General features: G+C 52.6%; 4 protein-coding genes across 4 annotated transcripts; 1 reads left to right on the top strand and 3 right to left on the bottom strand.

Moving 5' to 3' along the window:
* Nucleotides 1–3,972: 3,972 nt before the first annotated feature.
* MAA_02193 (Riboflavin kinase) lies at nucleotides 3,973–4,605 on the top strand (the record flags this gene model as incomplete). Its single annotated transcript, XM_007820191.1, has 2 exons — nucleotides 3,973–4,086; nucleotides 4,150–4,605. 2 exons carry the CDS (start codon nucleotides 3,973–3,975, stop codon nucleotides 4,603–4,605), a joined length of 570 nt encoding a protein of 189 aa, XP_007818382.1.
* Nucleotides 4,606–5,162: 557 nt separating this feature from the next.
* On the bottom strand, nucleotides 5,163–7,308 carry MAA_02194 (Zn(2)-C6 fungal-type DNA-binding domain protein; the record flags this gene model as incomplete). Its single annotated transcript, XM_007820192.2, has 3 exons — nucleotides 5,163–5,213; nucleotides 5,268–6,961; nucleotides 7,107–7,308. The coding sequence occupies 3 exons, from the start codon at nucleotides 7,306–7,308 to the stop codon at nucleotides 5,163–5,165; spliced, it is 1,947 nt and encodes a 648-aa protein (XP_007818383.2).
* Nucleotides 7,309–12,545: 5,237 nt separating this feature from the next.
* Nucleotides 12,546–14,318, bottom strand: MAA_02195 (major facilitator superfamily transporter; the record flags this gene model as incomplete). Its single annotated transcript, XM_007820193.2, has 3 exons — nucleotides 12,546–13,195; nucleotides 13,388–13,890; nucleotides 13,984–14,318. The coding sequence occupies 3 exons, from the start codon at nucleotides 14,316–14,318 to the stop codon at nucleotides 12,546–12,548; spliced, it is 1,488 nt and encodes a 495-aa protein (XP_007818384.2).
* A 1,698-nt stretch (nucleotides 14,319–16,016) lies between these two features.
* MAA_02196 (glucan 1,3-beta-glucosidase precursor) lies at nucleotides 16,017–18,148 on the bottom strand (the record flags this gene model as incomplete). Its single annotated transcript, XM_007820194.2, has 2 exons — nucleotides 16,017–17,599; nucleotides 17,656–18,148. The coding sequence occupies 2 exons, from the start codon at nucleotides 18,146–18,148 to the stop codon at nucleotides 16,017–16,019; spliced, it is 2,076 nt and encodes a 691-aa protein (XP_007818385.2).
* Nucleotides 18,149–18,187: the final 39 nt, after the last annotated feature.

The following is an 18,187-nucleotide window of genomic DNA, read 5'->3' as shown; positions in this document are numbered from 1 at the left end:
TTTACCCTCAGTGCCTTGGACCTTGATACCGAGACCTGCCAAGATGTCGCTGCCACCTTGAAGCCGCGTCGCCAAACAAAGAAGCAACAAACTACTACCTAGCAGGCTGGCAACCAGATGCATCCAACGGCGCTGTCCCTTGGCGCCGTATTCCGAAACATGGCAAATAAAAAGACAGCAAACAGCAAAGCGACCAATCAAAGCCCTAACTCAACTCCATGCATGCAAGTGCCATGCAGCTACGGACGGCTCGCGATAGTGTGGGCCGAATGTGGCTGTGGAGGTGATATAGCTGACATGGACCAACAAGAAAGGTTGACGAAGCGCCGCGGGAGAAGGCGCCTCGGACCATGCCCGCAAAAAGGGACGGATTATCCCCAGGGCCATGTGATTGGACATGTCTTTTGCAAAGAGTGTTGGAAACAGACGGAAATGACAGCGGCAACGGAGCACTGCCTCGACGGGGCTCGGCAAGCATTGCCGACAGGAGATATATAAGTCGAGAGAGATTGGGGTAATCTGAAATACCTAGTGTAAAGCAAACCAGCCGCTTCATAAAGACAAGGCCAGACTACCCATTTCTACCAGCTCATTTACTCTGTACACAAATACCCTTTGAAATTTCTCAACTGCTTTCAAATTCGCCGACTCAAGCAACACAACAGACACCATGGGCCTAGCCAAAGCCGCCATCAAAGTCGTCATCATCCCGATTGTCATTGTTGTCATCCTCGCAGTCCTCGCTGCCGTTTTGATCAAAATCAAACGCAGAAAAAACAAGGACGTTGAGCAAGGAGAATTTCCCCCTCCGGCAGCGTTGCCACCACCGAGCTATCCTGCCACGGCGCAACCTCAGACCATGTATTTCACGCCAAATAAGGGGGCAGGGAACAATGGGTTTGGCTAGAGTTGGGGGTTTCTGGGGTGCGTAGGCAAGGTAGAATTGGCCATGATACGATACCGGGCCCGTGAATAGTTGGCAGGACCAGTTGACAGGGTAGATTAGGACAACGGACAATCTTTTACAGTTAGTTTTTATTTTTGGATAAATATTACATGACGAGTAAACTCCGATGGCAACGGTATCTATATCATCGTGCTAGATGCCCTGCCATGGCCCCATGAGCCAGGTCAGGTCGTCATCAAGATTCGCCCAAGAAGAAGAATAGACCGAAAAGCATCATTTTCCAACAAACAAAAGCGACAGTGCCCTAAAGATCATTGCTCCGAGGTTGTCGTTTTGTGCTATCATTTTGGAGCTAAGCTCGGTGTTCGCCCATAGGCTGTGCAATGTGAGTCTTTCCGGCGTGGCCAAGCTAGAGAAGCCAGGGAATCCTAGTGTTCGCCGGATGGGCTGAGAAGGAGACTCGGTAGTAAGCAGTGAGATGCCCCATTGGTAACATGGGCCTTACTCTCTTCCATACGGAGCCCATGATGGAACTCTGACGCGGCGAGACGGTGGCTATGGCACCGAAGCCACGGCATCAGCTGCTGCCCACGACACAGACCATTGAGGTCGTTGATACTTTGCTGGATATGACTATTGAGAATCGGAGGATTATCGACCGGGGCTTTTCGCTTCTCTGGGCTTCGCTTCACCAAGTTCTTAACCTTGGAGTCTTGTGGTGGGAACTGAGAGTTATGGTATAGCAGAACTATCTGCGTTCTATGCCGCGGGTTTGCAAAGTCACCGGGAATATGAGACAATTCTGTTATAGACGAGGCCGACGAGGTGCCAAGACGCTGGTGAAGAACACTCAAGGAAACTAGCATCTGCCCAACTTGAAAATAGCACAAAAGTCGTACAAGTTGACATGAGCGTTTGCAAACACAGTCGGTCACGTCGAACGGCCATCTTGGCTAGATTTCTAAAGAGGTATTGCTGCGAAAACAAGGACCAGACAGTGAAATGTATTACAAGAGATTGCGCAAAGTCAGAGTGATGTGTCACCTTGGCTCTATCAAGTTCAATTCGGTGCATACATGGAAGAGCAGAGCTGGCTTGGGAAACACGGGAACCATTCAGGATGTGGGCGTCTCGAGACGATAGATTGCGTCGCAGTAGCTATCCCTGAGGTGGAGAGTAATTTCCACTGAAACTGAGCCCTTTTACACGCCATCGTTATCTCAGCCGCGGACAGCCTCATGTTGTTTTTGCCCTAGCATAGAGCGAGTTTGCTGTGTCCAAAAGCGAGGAATGACAAACCTTGCATTTACCAAGGCGTCTTTTTGTTATACTGAGTAGCTGATGGCCAGTTGAAGGCTTTTCTTTAGTCCTCCATTACTATTTATGATTCCAGGATATTGGTTGGCTGGAATTCGTGGCTTATCGCTTCCCCTTGCGAAGAACTCAACTAGGCCATAGCAAACAGATACATCCAGCAGACAGCCCTTTAAGATGCTTTCTAGAATGTTTCATATTCCTAATGGCTGTAAGCCTCTTGAATTTAAGGGGGAGCTCTCATGGAGACTATCTTACTTGTAACCCCGTTCCCATCGGCTGAGAAGCTTGACGGGCAGGTTCAAATATGCAGTAGCAGCATTCCTGTCGGCCATACGGGAAGTCCTAATTCGTATATTATTCAAGATCCAAGGGCGCCTTTTGAATCAGCTCACATCCCGAAAGACTCGTCTTCATCGTTCCATTCTAATCCATCATATCATTGAGGCCCGTCCCAGTCAACCGATATATCCGACCGCTGCGCTTGTAAGTCACATCTTCTACCAGCATACTCTGGTCCTCATCCAACGAACAAAGTCACCAAGTCTTTGCATCTAAGTCTTCTACAGCCATCGCCAGTGAATATACCGTCTACTTGCGTAGACTACGGCAACGCCAAAGACCAAAAACAAAAGGACATTATGAAACCCAACGAGACTATTGCCTTGATAATCGTCTTGATTCTCGTTGTAATCGGACTCTGCTGGTTGGTCTTTCGCATTAAAATTGTACGGCCGATTACAACCCCAGCAAATACCTCCCGTGACGAAAGAAGCACAAACTCGGAGCCTCCGTTGCGCGCACCGACCCCTCCGCCATATATTTCACCTGTCAACCCTCGGGCTGGAACAGAGAGGATTGTGCCCGTCGAGCCGCCGGAAAGAACAGAAGAGACGGCGCGTGTCTACATCGAAAGAAGGGTCGAAGATGAATACAGAAGCGCAACGGCCCAGGGAGCAGGGCAAGACCAAGCCCGCCGCGGGCCGTACCATTATAGAGAGAGACACCATAGCGGCGTACATCATGATACCACTGATATCGCAGTACGTATTGGATCTACACGCTAAGAGCTTGAAAGAGCTGGGATTTCAGTCTGTAATAGCCATTTGAACCCACAGGTCGTCTACTGTGTGTTGGAGAGCCCAGGTATTTTTTTTTCCCTCAAGAATATATGTCCTCAAAGCGACGTGAGAGTAACAAAGTCCGTGGCTTGCATTCCGTATCGACGTGACTAGAATCGCCACGAGATTAGAACTTGGGGAGTACAAGGGCCAAGGAGACATGGCATACCTGCCCTCATCAACCATTCCAATTTCCATTGCCCAGTGTAGGCCACGCTCGTATAAGCCGGCTTCTGCAGCCCATTGACCTAGCGTCGCATCTGCATCTCAGACCTGATGTCATACAGCGACGCCCCCTGTCGCATCACTCACATGTAATAATTGGCTGCCGATTTCAGATGGAACTGGTTACTAGCCGGATGGACCCTGACCCTGACCACCTCTGCCCCCGCCATGACGCTCCTGCCCCTCCACGACGCATGCATGAGTAATACATGCCGTCACTCACCAACCTCATCGCGAACCTCACCTCTCACAGCCTCCTGCCCTCCCGCGCCCCCTCCATCCCCGTAGACTTGCCGACTACCAACGTCGAGTTGCGCAGACCACTCGTCTCCTCCGCCCGCCATCAGCGTCCAAAAGCGCACCAAACCGCCGCACAAAGCCCCATCCAGCACCACGCAGTCCGCCATGGCGACAACCGGCCGTCCATCCATTGTCGGCCCAGACAGCGGCCCCTCGGCGCCGTACCCCTACAAAATGGAAGGCAAAGTAATTTCAGGCTTCGGCCGAGGCTCCAAAGAGGTTCGTCCGCCTCAGTCATCGCCTCTCCCCAACCCCAACCGGGGGGACTAACAAACACCGCAGCTCGGCATTCCCACCGCCAACCTCCCCGTGGACTCGGCCCTCACCCCCTGGATATCCTCCATCCCGTCAGGCGTCTACTTCGGCTACGCGTCGCTCAACCTACCCGCGGGGCACCCGCAAAGGCCGGCGTCCTCCTCCTCCTCCTCCTCCCCCGGGCCCGCCTCCTTCTCCGTCTACCCGATGGTCATGTCCATCGGCTACAACCCGTTTTACAAGAACACAGTGCGCAGCGCCGAGGTCCACGTGCTGCACGGGTTCACCGCCGACTTTTACGACGCCCACATGAGGCTGTTGATCCTGGGCTTCATCCGCGAGGAAAAGGACTACAAGAGCCTGGAGGCCCTCATCGACGACATCAATTTCGACTGCGAGGTTGCAAAGAGCAGCCTGGCCAGGCAAGCGTGGAAGGCGGAGAGTGTGGGCGACGGGGCCGAGTGGTTGCTCAAGGAGCTCTAGACGCTTTGACCAGTCTGACTTGACGGTTTTACTTTCAGCATGGAGATGCCATGATGGATTTTGGGAGGGTTGGGGGTTGCATTCGGCTTGGACGATACCAAGGCGCTTTGGTTTGACAGCATGGGCAACTTGGCACTATTTAGATGGCTGGAATTATTTTTTCAAGGAAAAATAAAAAGAGAAAAAATGACAGCTACGCCGGGTTCTTGTAGAGCGACATTTGGGTAAACTTGGCATAGATAGAGAGATAAACAATGAATAAAAGTCATATATGCTTGTGCAGCAATTTGTATGATACGACGTGTACGGCGTGTACAAGACGGCGGGTATCGTAAAACTCATCTAGGCATCTACCTCTTTCTTGTTCCTCGACATGGCTCTGCCTGTCGAACCGTTTCACAGACGCCCAAATTCCCTTTTTCTGTTTGAAATCCGACCAGCCCCGAGTCCCAATTCAAAATACCCAACCCAGATAAAAGTCCAAGATGTAGAAATTAAATGAGAAACCAAAAAAAAACACCATCCATGCAGCTATGTACGGAGCACCCACCCATCGACTATACAGCAAGCTGGTGTGGCTCTTGGTTAGGATAATACCGTGGCAGAAACTGCCTTTGTTAGCAAGCATTCCATTGTACCACGGGCCATCCTTGTCAACTTACGTTCATTATGATCATCATGGGAATGTCGAATACATCCCGCTTAATTGTCCAGCAATATGTGCAGTTGACCTTGCCATCCTTTTCAATCCGCGAGATGCCATGCTCACTGTCAATCTTGGTGACACGGCTGCTCAGGATACCCGTCCGGTCTCTGTGCGTCGGCGTCTCCTTGCCGTCCAACATGTCTTGTGTCCGGTATTTGTTCAGGCTGCAGCTTCTTTGAACCTTGCCTCGACTGTCTTCAAAGGCAAGTTGAGCAAAGTCGCGGTAGAATTGAACAACGCTGTCGTCGTCTAGTAGCTCTGCCAGGAAAACAGGCTGAGGTCTTTCACCACTCGGTTCAAGAGTGGCATTTTTGAGATGCGGCGTTGTGGCATCAGGCCGTGTGCTGCCGTCAGTCCCGTCGTCCGACCCATATGGTGTTGGTCCGACAAAAACATTTCGGTTCGCCTCCTTGCCTAGCAACACATTTTTCGTCCAACCCGTGAGAGCTGTAAACTCCTTGTTGACGGCAGCAATCTCTCCAGAGCGTCGACACACAATTGTCGGCGCGCAGCAGTGTTGCAGAAAGTCGTCAAACTCAAAGAGGGTGCGTTGGAAACACTTCTCCATAAACAACAAATCTTCCCTCGTCAGGTCCTTGGTACATGCGATAAAGGAGGGACGAATTTCTCCCAATGATCTCGCAATCATGACAAGTTTGTTTACTGGCAGGCGGTGCTTGATAACCGAAATCATGTTGTGGAACCCAGCGGTGTAGGGATAGGGTTCCTTAACATTGGCATAAACGGAAGCAGAGTCTCGTCTCTTGCCAATCAGGATTTGGGACATCTTGTCCTGCTTAGGCTTCATCCTGCCTGCACTCACCACGCCCGGCAAGTTGTTGAATGTTGTATGCGGCGACCCGTCGAGGGCTGCCTGTGGACTCGCAGTGGCATCTGTGCTGGGGCTGGCAAGACTGTTTGGGCCTGCCGCAATAGCATATGCATGTGGCAATCCGTGCTGCAGATTGCCTTGGGTGTAGATGGAAGTGGTGGAGTCAACTCCGGAGTAGTCGCTCCCAGTCATCATGGTATCAAAAGGCTGGTTAGGGCCATTGCCAAACAAGGAGGCATAGTTGGCCTCGGTTGTTGGCGTCGCTGAGATGGAGTTCTCCCGCGGCGGAGTTTCTGCCGCCAGGCCCATCTTATTCAGGATGCCAAACTCCCACCCGGCGTACTGACTGCCGAAGTTGAGACCCTCCAGGTCAAAGTTGTACAACGCAGGGTTGCTGGGGTCGAACAAGGCGTTGAAGTCCATCGAGTTCCCTTGCATCATATTGTCCATCTGAGGTGCAGTCGCTGCTGGACTGGTCTGAAAGGCCGATGTTGCTTGCGCGTTGAACGGTAGGCTGTCTGGCATGCCTACTTGCGGCTGGTTCGCGGCGGCTGAGAAGACGGGAAACGACGGCCCATTGCCTGGGGCAAGGAAGCCATTGCCTCCAGTCACCGGCGATACAGTGTCGGAATGAGTCGAGTTTTGGCGTTGGCCATTGGTCCGAACACGCTCGGCTTCTGGATCATAGTTGGGTCCCAGTACAGGCCGGAGAGCTTCAGGCGGCGCGTCATGAAGGTATTTGGCCTTCTTACGCACGCCGTCTTGGCAAGCGTCGGCCAACCCTCGTTTGATACAGCGCTTACACGGCCGCTCATCACCTATATACGCTCTTGTCAGCAACGGCACAAGATGTCTGGACCTGTATGACATGGGGTTGACGGGTGTAGCTTGTGAAAGGATGACTGTCGACAGGACAGGTTCAAGTCGTGTAATCATGTCACAGCTCACAGCGTAGGAACTTACCGCATGTCAAGTGAGCCCTTTGGCACGCAAAACAGGCCCTGCGAGCCTTCTTTCTCCTTGGTCGCTGGGGATCCTTTGGATCATACTTCTTCTTGGTATCAGTCATGTTGTCGCCGTCCTTGTTGGGGGACTCGTTCTCTTCCTCATTATCAGACAGATGGTCCGACAAATCGGCACTATTGTCCTCCACCTCGTTGGGCATCTCGGCAAGGTTTATATAGGCCCAGGGCCTATGGTTCCGTTAATGCGGTCAAATTGCTTGAGCTCAAGTTTAAACCCCTGTAGGTCCCTGCAATGGCTCTTGCTCTCACACGAGCAAGATGGCGGCACACAATGACCGCTGGCCCAGCTGCCACTTGCTACAACGCATCCAAATCCTTGCGCGTAAGGACCACACCACCTTGCGCCTCTGTTACACGGCTTGTACCGTGTGTTAGACCGCTGATGACAGAGTGTTTAGTTGTTGTATGCGCAGGTATGGTCGGTGCGCCCACAACCGAAGCCTCCCACCCCACGCTATTAACTACCGGTCAAGGAAAAGGCTCGATTTATCTGTGGATACTGCGGCACTGGCTGAAACAAGCAGTTGGAAAAGCTGTAGTCTCACAAGAATCTCGGCCGAGTAGTCAAGGTCGGTGGATGGACGGCGACTTGGATTTGGGGAGGAGGAAGAAGAGGGAGGGGGGGGAGCCTGTGGCTTCCCGGTAGATGGGTCAGGTGTAGTGCCGGAAGGAAGACCAGGACTTCGATTCCAGGGCGACTCGTATTCTCCCCAACGAGGGTTGGATCAAGGATACCCAATGGAGTGTACGGTGAAGAGAAGGCGAGGCGTTCGTGTGCGACGGAGGCAGTGGTCAGAGGGGCCAGAATGATGTATTGGGCCTCCAAGGTTGCATCAAGTAAGCCTGGAATTGGCTGTATATTGGTCGTAGTGGCTGCTCGAGCAAACGCCAGAGCATCACCAGTGTCTTGTTTTCGAATGAGCAGAGTGGAGATTTTCTTGGTTGTTGTTTGCGACTACACCGTATACCGGGGACGGTTGTAGATGTAGATGTAGTAGGTGACGGGGCAGTCAGTCACACGCAGCCACCCGCGGGCCATGTGCTTGTCAGTGCGTGCAATGAATCCTATTTATGCAGCATTGGCATTCAGCAAATAAGCCCGGAGCAAGAAAAAGTAGCGTTGAAGGAACACGGCGCACACGACTGGCCGGGCGAGTGTTGGTGGTGGCGGGATAGGGTCGAGGCAGAGTAGCCGGTTGTCGCGTGTAGCCGAGGAGTGAGCGATCAAGGCCGGTGACGTCGCCGAGCAATAGTGCGGCCAGTTATGCGCGCTGCGACGTGGTTGCGGCGCGAGGCACAGGAGGGCAGGCTGTTTGCGCTGTTTGCGCTTCTTCCGTCTGGCTGGGGATTCGGCGATGGAGTTGAGTCGATCGAGCCTTTGCCGTGCAAGAGCAAAGCATGAGCATGAGCACGAGCACGAGCACGTTGGACGGCTGGCCTGGGGTTGGGGTCAAATTATTTAGCCGGGCCTCTAGTCGACGTGCGGTTGAGGGCTGGCCGTTTTTTACGTGATGAGGGCAAGCAGGGCAGGCAGGGCAAGCAGAGTGAAGGCAAGAGCGACCTAGACGCAGCCACAACTAGCGGCTTCCTCGTCGAGTCAAGTTGTCGAGAGTGCGCCAAAAGGGCTCCAGCGGGCCTCAGCAAGCACCGGCCGACCAGTGAGTGCTGGTCTTTGGGCCCTTGAAAACACATCAAGTGGGGGGCCCCAGCACCCATCTACTACTAGTACGGAGTACTTACATAGTGTCCAGTCTCCGTGGGGGGCGGCCACAGCACACGGCACGCGGCACGCACACCGGGCAAGCAGGCCAGACGCAACGAATCCTCGTCTGTCTACAACATTGAATAGTCAGTGCTGTCCGCCAAGTTATTCAATGTTTTGTCTACAGTGCCTGCTGAAGAACAGTCTGGTGCCATGGCATCCATGTCCCATCTCCGCAACTTTAGACGGGCGGTATGTATGTATGGATGTACATGTATGTGGCCGTCCCCTTCATAACCCTGTCACTGTTGGTCAGCGGTTGTTTTCTGTTTGCTGTTGGCTTGGCTCTGCGGGCGGACCGAATTTTGTTATTAAATAATTGCGGGGTTTTCTTTCCTGTAAAATGCATTGCAAAACCCGGGTCCAATTACGGTACGTAAGTCACTGCTTCAGCATACATGTACATACTTCCTGTATGTACAAGCAGGAGCATGGCTGCTCAAAGTGGTGTTCAGCAAGTCCTAGTTGATCACTTGACCATTCAACCAGATGCTGGGCCGAAACTCCGCTCTCGCCCCGGAAATGCGGCTGCCGGCGCTGAATCCAGACGAGCACCTTCAAGTGTTGGTGAGTTGTTGCGGCTTGGATGCTTGGATTCAATGTTAGTACGCATTTAACATTTGGATGCTCGGCTGCTTGGACAAGATGGCGCACATGGCCAACGTGGTGGGGTTCAAACCCGTTTGGACATCAGCTCTGCCATGACTGGCCCGGCGGTGTTTCAGATGTAGCGACTACCCGGTCCTGTGCTGGGAGGGAGCCGCATGTCAGGTACTTGGCACATTGGGCGTGGAGACTCGTCCGTCATTTTTGCTGACTGAGACAGTGGAAACGTCTCCAGTGGCTCAGTGCAGGGTACTTGCTATGTCATGGAGAGGACGCAATAACAAGAGGTACCTCATACAGTTGCAACAAACTCAAATAATCGCAGGACCTCGCGGGCCCAAAATGGCCTCCAGCTGTGGTTTACATGGACAGGCCCAGCTTGACAACATGGGGTTGGGCATGAGAAAACTAGAACCTGGAAGGCTGAACAGGTTTTTGCGGGCTACAACATCAGACGAAGCCCAGGACGGCTAATGCGAGGGCACCGCCGCATTCGAAATAAAGCCAACCACTGCCTGCATGGGTCGAGCTGTCTTTGGTGGGAGAGGCCGAGAAACGGACAAGACTCATCTTTCTAAGTTGACAGCAACTCATTGAACTCGACGGCGCAATCAACACAGTAATAATAAATCTAGCTTCTTGACAGGTAAGCTGCTAGGCGGACATGAGAACATTGGAAACCACGAGACGCCATCTGGATGATCCGCCAAGCCCACGGCGCCTTCCTCCCTTCTTTGCGAAGCGAATTGATGCACGTCTCCAATGCCCACGTACTCTAGGTACCTCTTGAGTTACAATACGCCGCCACTCGGCCATTTTCTAGCTTCACATGTCTCCTCCATGTTATTTGCTATTTTCAGTCTTGTCTTCGCCATTCGGCGTCTCCTCTCCTCAAGTCCTAGTAGAACACAAGAAACCTACCAATTGCCCTCCCCTGAGATGGCTTGATGGCTTGCACGCCCCTCCACAGTGTCATCTGCACCGCCGTATTCCCAAAGCAAAGAGCTGAGAGAGGCATGCATTCTGGCCGCCCCTCCACGGCGTGAAGAAAAAATGAGAAATACGAACCTATGGACCAATCGACGTTGTGATTTTGCCATGGATATACTGACGCAAGCTATTACTAATTTCAAAATATCTTACATGCGGAGGACTCTCTTCGCACTTCTATTATTAGTCGGCTGAGCCTTCACGCCTCGACCACGACAGCGGCCGTCCCCGTCCTAGGCGCGCACGCGAGCAAAGAGCGACGATCGACAATCGACAGTTGCCAATCGATCCAGCACCACCGTCGACTTCAACCAGGCCTGAGCCAATTCCTGCCACATCACATTTAAGCCTTCAATGTTGCGCACACAGCAAGCGGGCAGATGACCCAGCCCGTGTTCTGTGTGCTCTCACATTCTCACTCATTCGCCAGAGCACCGTGCTTGTGCAGACCTGGGGATTGCCGAGGAGCCCGACTTCTGCCGTGCAGCGTGCAGCGTACAGCAGCATACAGCGTGCAGCAGCCCAAAATGATGCCCGTGTTTCCTCCTCTGTGTTTACTCTGTTTCTCCGCGTCGCCGGACCCCCGTCGTGGGATGCGTCGAAATCTTCGTTGCATCAGCTTCCCTCCGTCCGTCCATCGTTGACGCCATGCGCTGCCTCTGTTCCGTGAGCTCTCTGATGCTTCACATGCAAGACTCGTTGCACGACCGCGCTAGCCTCATGGGCCTGTCTCATGGACTTGTTCAGACTGCGTGTGACGGTGACAATTCAGCAAGTCACAAATTAGTCCGCCAGAGTCCATCAAGCCGACGTTGCTTCGAACATGCAGACTGCCGTGGAGCCATAGTCATCAAAACTCGCCGCCTGGGGGGACATGTACGGTGATGTGTAATCCTGTTTTTCTTCGCCATCATCGCCGGTCAACGCTACACAGCAATCAGACATTTGACATTAATAAGAATGCCAAATCTTAGACTCAGGGCTCGGTCCGCCTTCAGGCGTCACCAGTGTGAGAGCGATTCGGCCCGCCTCGAAGCCTCAGGCACCTTGAAACATCAAGCATGCAGAAATCGGTACCAGGTACAATCAACCCTGGACATTGCTCTTGCAGATGTTTCTTTTGGCCCGGGTCTTGTGATGGCATGGAGGTTTTTGTGTCGGCATCTTATGTGCGGACGGCATGCGGGGCCTCGGCTTGTGCAGTGCCCCATGGCAACATCAAGACTCACAACCAGAACCAATGCCACGTGCTGAAATCACAATCAGGCTCAAGGAATAAGTTACGACTTGGCATATCTGCTATTGCTTCGTATCCTTCTGCCGTAGCGGAAGAAGATGTACGGGAACGGCACCATGGCTACCATCAAGAACCCCAGCAGTGATGACGCCCATTGGAAGCCAAGTTTCTCGTACATTTGAACGCCAAACAGAGGAAATGCCGCTGTGATGAAAACAAATGGTCAGTCCATCGTCTACGTTTTGCCACGGGAACAAAACTCTCCGCGTGAATCTAGGTTTATACTGCAGGACTCTCTTAGTAACTTGTCAAACGTACCAGCAAATATACATCGCACAAAGGCGTTGGCGGCCAGTGCACTTGCGGCGTACAGCGGATACGCATCAACCTGAATCGACAGCAAAATATCCTTATTAGCCAAGGTCCAGTCGTCAGGCAGTAATGTCCATTGGCCTATAGGTTCAACTTACGAGGAAGGTAAAGATGCCGGTGAAAAGCAACACATTTCTAGACAATTGCGCAACAGTCAGCCGCCTCGTACAGATCGAGAGTGCACTAGGGCGGCGCCAATTGGCCTCTGCCAAAGCCCGAACACCTGACAAAGAGGTGACTAAAGTCACTGCGACATGCTCTGTCTTGGCAATATTCAGTCCATGCGGTCATGCAGTCTGTAGTGCTCGTCCAAAACGTGGCCACGACAGATCCCCGGGGTTTGACGCTCGGCCGAGTGAGCTGCGTCCATGCGTCGAGACCCTGTCAGACAGCAACGACCACATCTAGTATCAACCATAAAGCAGGCCATGTGGCCATAGACGCACACCGCCCTCGCATCCTTCCAAAGGGCAGTAGTGCTGTGCAACAGACTTGCTGGATATGAGGAAAACAAAAGGAACAAGAACGTACCCAATCGCGAAGATACACGATCCAATAATGGGCACAATCCAGTGTACCCACGGATATGTAGACCATCCAAACATGAAGATGCCAGCTGGGACGAGGAACGCCCCCATGATGGCTGGTGGAAGTCTGAACTCCGGTTCGCTGGCACCCGGGATGCCAGTCTCTGTCTCGAGTTTCTGAACTAGTCTGGTACGGACACGATGCCACACAGGATCGGTCAAGACACCAAGTATCATGCCTACAAAGATGCCCAAGAAAGACGTGCCGACTTGCCAAACATTGAACCCGTAGTTGGTGCCGAATACCAGTGGAAACGCGCCAAAGAAGAGGTACAAGATGCCCAATAGAAGTGCGGAGAAGAGGCAGAGATTTAGACACATGGGCTCAAAGATGAGCAGTTCAAAGGGTCGACGCAACGAGCGGCCAACAGCCTGTACGACCGACTTGTGCACCTTTTCCATGGGGGCCAGCCACCTATCATCGCCGGTCCCCTGACGTAGCTTCTTGGCCTTGTTTCGCAGCAAGATGGGATCTGTCAAGGTGAGAGATATGGTCAGTGCTTCGTATTCCTTGTCTGAGACAAACATAACCGCAGGGTGAAGGATGGCTGATGAACCGAACTGAGACCCTGACGCCCCACGAACAGCCCTGTGTGACGTTTTTCTTTTCACATGTGCTCAGAGTTCAGAGATACGTATGTATGTCCAAAACAAAGGAAACTTACGGTAGGTCTCTGGCACGAAGAAGACGACTGCTCCCCAGACAAGGCCGGACCAAATCAGGAGCACATAATATGTCCACCTCCAGTCAGCATTATAGTTGATAAATCCACCCAGCAAGGGCCCGAGACTAGGCCCTACAAACGGTGAAACAGAAAACAAGGCCATGGGAGCCTGCAACTCGTGTCTCGCGAACAAATCGCCCACGGTGCCTCCGGAGACAGCCAAGAAGGCACTGCCTGTAAAGCCATCGAAGAAGCGAAAAACGAGGATGGTGGCAATGTTTTTGGCCACTGCCTGTGGAATCAGAAAGATGACGTAGGTTGTCCACGAGACGAGGTAGATGGGTCGACGGCCGTAGAATTCACTCAGCGGGCTGAGAAACATGGGGCCCAAGGCGATGCCGAGGACAAAAGTCGACAGACCGAGAACAGAGACGATGCGAGAGTTGTGGAATTCGGGTTCCATTTTCGTGTAGGTCGATGTATATATGGAGGATGCACAAGTCCTATCATGACCATGACCTTGTTAGTCTCGACCTTGTGCCGCGCGCGGTAAGATTTGCGACGCTTATGAAAATATCCCAGAGCAAGCAACGTACACACACAAGCTAACGTGGGAAACAATAAAGGTAATCAACCACTTCCGGCCCTTGGAGAAGCTCCTGGGACAGAGGGGATCATTGTCGCCGCCGTCCCAACCAACCTCATACGGATCTTTGGAGCCTCCTGGTGAAGCGGTTTCCTGGTGTGCCTCCCCGCCATCACCAGGCGCAGGATCACTGTCATCGTCGACGCCGTACCCATTCTGCGAGCGTATCCTATCCAGCGGTCGGGTGTGTGAGGTCCGCGATAGTGTGTGGGAGAGGCTGCTTTCAGACATGGCCGGCGCGCCGTTGTCGTCTTCTCCGCCGCGTACTTTCTCCCCCGTTGTCATTGTATCCGCTTTTCCTTCTCTTGCAGCTGTGCTGGCCCAAAAAAAGAAAGACAGAAAGAAAGAAAGAATCCCAAGTGTTGCCAGTCGATTTGGTTTCCTCGGAAATACTTACACCGACTTTCACTTTGTCAAAAACCCACACGACTATCAAAGACTGAACGAATGGCGGAAATTCGTCGAGGGACAAGAGGGCTATTTAAAAAGAACAGGAGAGAAGCCCCCCGGAAGCACACTAATCTCGGAGCTCCGATTCCGCATGTAGTCTTCCGGGGAGCTAGAGGGGGAAAAGCCAGTTCCAAAGGGGTGCCAAATGTATTCAAAGTTGCAATTTAGCTCAATCGGGCAAGAACCGCAACGAAGGGAGAGTCGGCATGTTGGAGCAACCGGACGGGGGGGTTCCTCCCGCAATACCCGCCGCACGTCATTGAAGTACTCCGTACCTGTATGTTGTCGTTGCAGAGGGCTGATTGGAAATTGGGTGCTGATAAATACGGAGTGTCTGGGGCTTGGGACCCTCTTTCTGCACCAGCGCGAGGGGCATCGGATAGTCGCCATGACGGGTTCGGAGATACGGTCAAGAAGGAAGAAGGAAAATGTTGTGCTTTATTTTTTTTATTTTTTTATTTTTCCAAACAAGTGTGAGGTTGTCCCGCTGCTGAGACGACTCCGCTTTGCTTGCCAGACATGTCTGACATGAATATGGCATCGGCGACACACACCTCTTTAGGGAAATACTCTGCGGTGGGGGGTCTTTGCATCGCTGCCAATAGGACGGTGCTCTATACGCATGCGCTCATAAACATATTAGCACTAAATAAATCTATAGAAACAATAAATCTATAGAAGCAGAAATCCCTACCCGTCAGCGACTAGGTGGACGAGCCACTTGCTACATCATTTGTCATTGTCTATCCGTGGAACTGCTGCGCCCAACGGCATGCCTACCTAAACGTTGAGTCACGGACATAACAAGGGTATACCGCTGTTGGAGCATCACTTGGCTCGTTGGAGGAGTTGGGAGGGACCCCGGCCATGCAACTTGACAAGTGGGGGGACTGGAGGCCAATCTTGATTTCAGCGGGCTGGGACCCAGTTGAAAATCTACCTATGTACAAGTCCTAGCTTCAGCCGCGTTTCTGGACAAAAAAAAAAGAAAAAGAAATGACGAAGGAGGAAAAGAAATCATGGCCCGTCTCCTATGTGGCTTGTCTCGGCGTGGCTCGGCGTGGCTCGGCGGCATAGCCCGTCTGCTTCACGCTTCAAAGTGTGCCTAGGGGGACTTGACGTGTTAGTTAGTTGCCTGTTTTGGTGCCGTCTGGTAGCCTAACTCCAAGGATCGCTGGCAGCAGGGATCCATCTCGGCAGCCACCGCTTCAACTCAACACCAGACCGAACACAGACCGCCTTCCGCTGCAGCAGCAACAACAACATGCATCATGTCAAGAGCCCACACGATAAATTGCATCAAAATTGATATTGATCCATATCTACACCAGAGCCATGCAAACTCCAACCTTCCAACAACAAAAACTGTCAAGATGCCCAGACCGCTCAATCCCCATGCCAAAATATCCCCACCAGGATGTAAATATCAACGCTATGCCGCATGCCCATGATACTATCTATATATGTATGTACATACACACTCCTCATTCCCACCCGCGTACACCGTATTCCTACACACTTCTCATCCCTAAACTAATAGTTCTCCGCCAGCCCGCTCTTGGAGAAATCAGGAACATCCGTGTCGCAGTTAAAGTCGCGACTATACGCCTTGGTTGGCATGATTCCCGCCTTGAGAGCCGCCTCGTAACTCCACAGCGGCGCGCTCTCCGTCTTCCACGTCCAGTACCACCAGCCCCAGCCCTTCTCAAAACTGTGCATCTGTGCCTCTGCAAACATCTGGAGAAACTTCTTGTACTGCCCGCTGTACTTGCTCGGGTCTGCGTTGGCCTGCGCGCACGAACAGCTGCTGTCTTTTGTCGGGCACCGCGGCGTGAGGACCGACGTTTTCGAGTCCCCCGTGTTCAGAGTACCCTCCCAGCGATTGCCCCAGCCCACGTTGGTCAAGTGCTTGGCACAGTCCGTGTCGGCCTGCGACCATTCTGCAAAAATGGTTGGCCCGTAGCCTGTCTGCGTGTTCATGCTTTGCTGCGCTTGTTGAGTCCATCCGTCGCAAGCATATTGAATCTTCTTTTGGTGCGAATAGACGATTTGTTCTTCGTTGAAAATCACATACTGGTGGACATCCAGCACCATGTCGTCGTAGCCCGCCATCAGCCCTTTCCAGTTATCGAGGCCCATGAAGCCGTCGCCAAAGATGACCAGTGCCTTGACTCCGTTCTTTCGCACAGTCTTGTACGCATCTTCCGTCCACTGGATCACCTCGGCCGTCTGCAAAAATGTCATTCGCGGTTCGTTGGCCAGCCCATAGTGTGTGAGGATGTTTTTGTACCGGTCTTGTGCGAAGAACTGGCTCAACTTGTCGTGGACGTCCAACGACCTCTTGCCGTTGAGTTGTCCATTGGTGCCGTTGAGCCACCCTATAGGACCCCATCTTCCGCTGTGATTCCAACCGTTTTGACTACCCGGCAGCCCGTGAAGATCTAGATTGACACGGAGACCGTACTTTCGTGCCCACTCGATTGCTCGCAAGAGATACCGCCATGATGTTCGAAATACAAAAGGGTCTCCGTCGTACACCTCGACTGCCCAGTACGAAAAGGGAATACGTACGTGGTCGAGCCCTGCTGCGGCAATGGCTTTGAATGTGTCCTCTGTAACAAAGGAGGCATAGTGGTTTTCCAAAGTGCTTGCAGCGGACGCCCCGAGGTGCTGGCAGAGTGTCCATTCGTCAATGATTCCCATTTTGAGATCGTAGTTGAAGAGGGATGGTGTGATGAACGGCTCCAACGACAACCAGCCCCCTAGGTTCACTCCACGAGCAGGTCGGCTTCCATAGGAACCCCAATCTTCATTCAAAGCCGGCACCTTGTCGTTTGCTTTCGCCGAGTCGTCCCATTCCGAAAATAAGCCCATCACGGGCAGTCCGCCAACCATTTGGTCCGTAAACGTAACGTTGAAGTCTTTAGTGGTCTTCCAACTCCAAGGGTCAAGATATGTATTTTTCCATTGGGCGGGAACTTCATTCGGATCCTTTCCGTCGAGCGAAGAGGATTGTGACGATGAGCCACTGTCGCCACCGTTCTTTTTGCTCACGACGACAGCCACAACAACAATGATGATGACTACCACGACGCTGGCGATTCCAAGGATCATCCCTATCGCACTCATTAGCAGGCGTTGGTTTGGAATTGGTCGGTGCTGGCGCACTCACAAAGCTTTTTTCTGGGCTTCTTCTTCTTGTGGCGGCGATACAGCTCCTCTTTTTCAAATTCATCTTCCCCCCAGCTGCCGCCGCCCCTTAAACCAGACCTTCCCGCTCGTCCTTCCTCCATGATGGCACCGCTCACGACCCTCCGCTTCTTGCTCTTGTGGTGTTTACGTGGTTTTTGCGGCGTCGATCGCGGCGTCGTGTCCACCTCTTGGTACTCGCCTCTGTGGTGTCTCCGCCGGTCCTTCTCTGCCTTGCGCTTCCGTCGATCATTTTCTCTATTCAATTGTGCCAGGGCTCCAGACGACAGATTCTGCGATGAGGATGGTCGTCGATGTCGTCTTTCTTCTCGGCTTTCTTCGGAATTCGATGTCGCTCCGTGCCTCTTCGTAGGTGATCTTTTTTTTCTATGTTGATGATGCCTTTTCGATGATTCGCCTGCTCCTTCCGCGTGCCGACGTCGACTAGATCGGTGCGCTCCTTCCCTTGGCGCCATTATTGCGTCGCCATGTGAAACTTTGGTCTCTCTCTCTTT

Source organism: Metarhizium robertsii (genome assembly GCF_000187425.2).
Source record: "Metarhizium robertsii ARSEF 23 chromosome Unknown MAA_Scf_1, whole genome shotgun sequence".
Taxonomy (NCBI): Eukaryota; Fungi; Ascomycota; class Sordariomycetes; order Hypocreales; family Clavicipitaceae; genus Metarhizium; species Metarhizium robertsii.
Note: the sequence above shows the minus strand (reverse complement) of the source record. Positions and strands in the feature narration are given on the sequence as shown.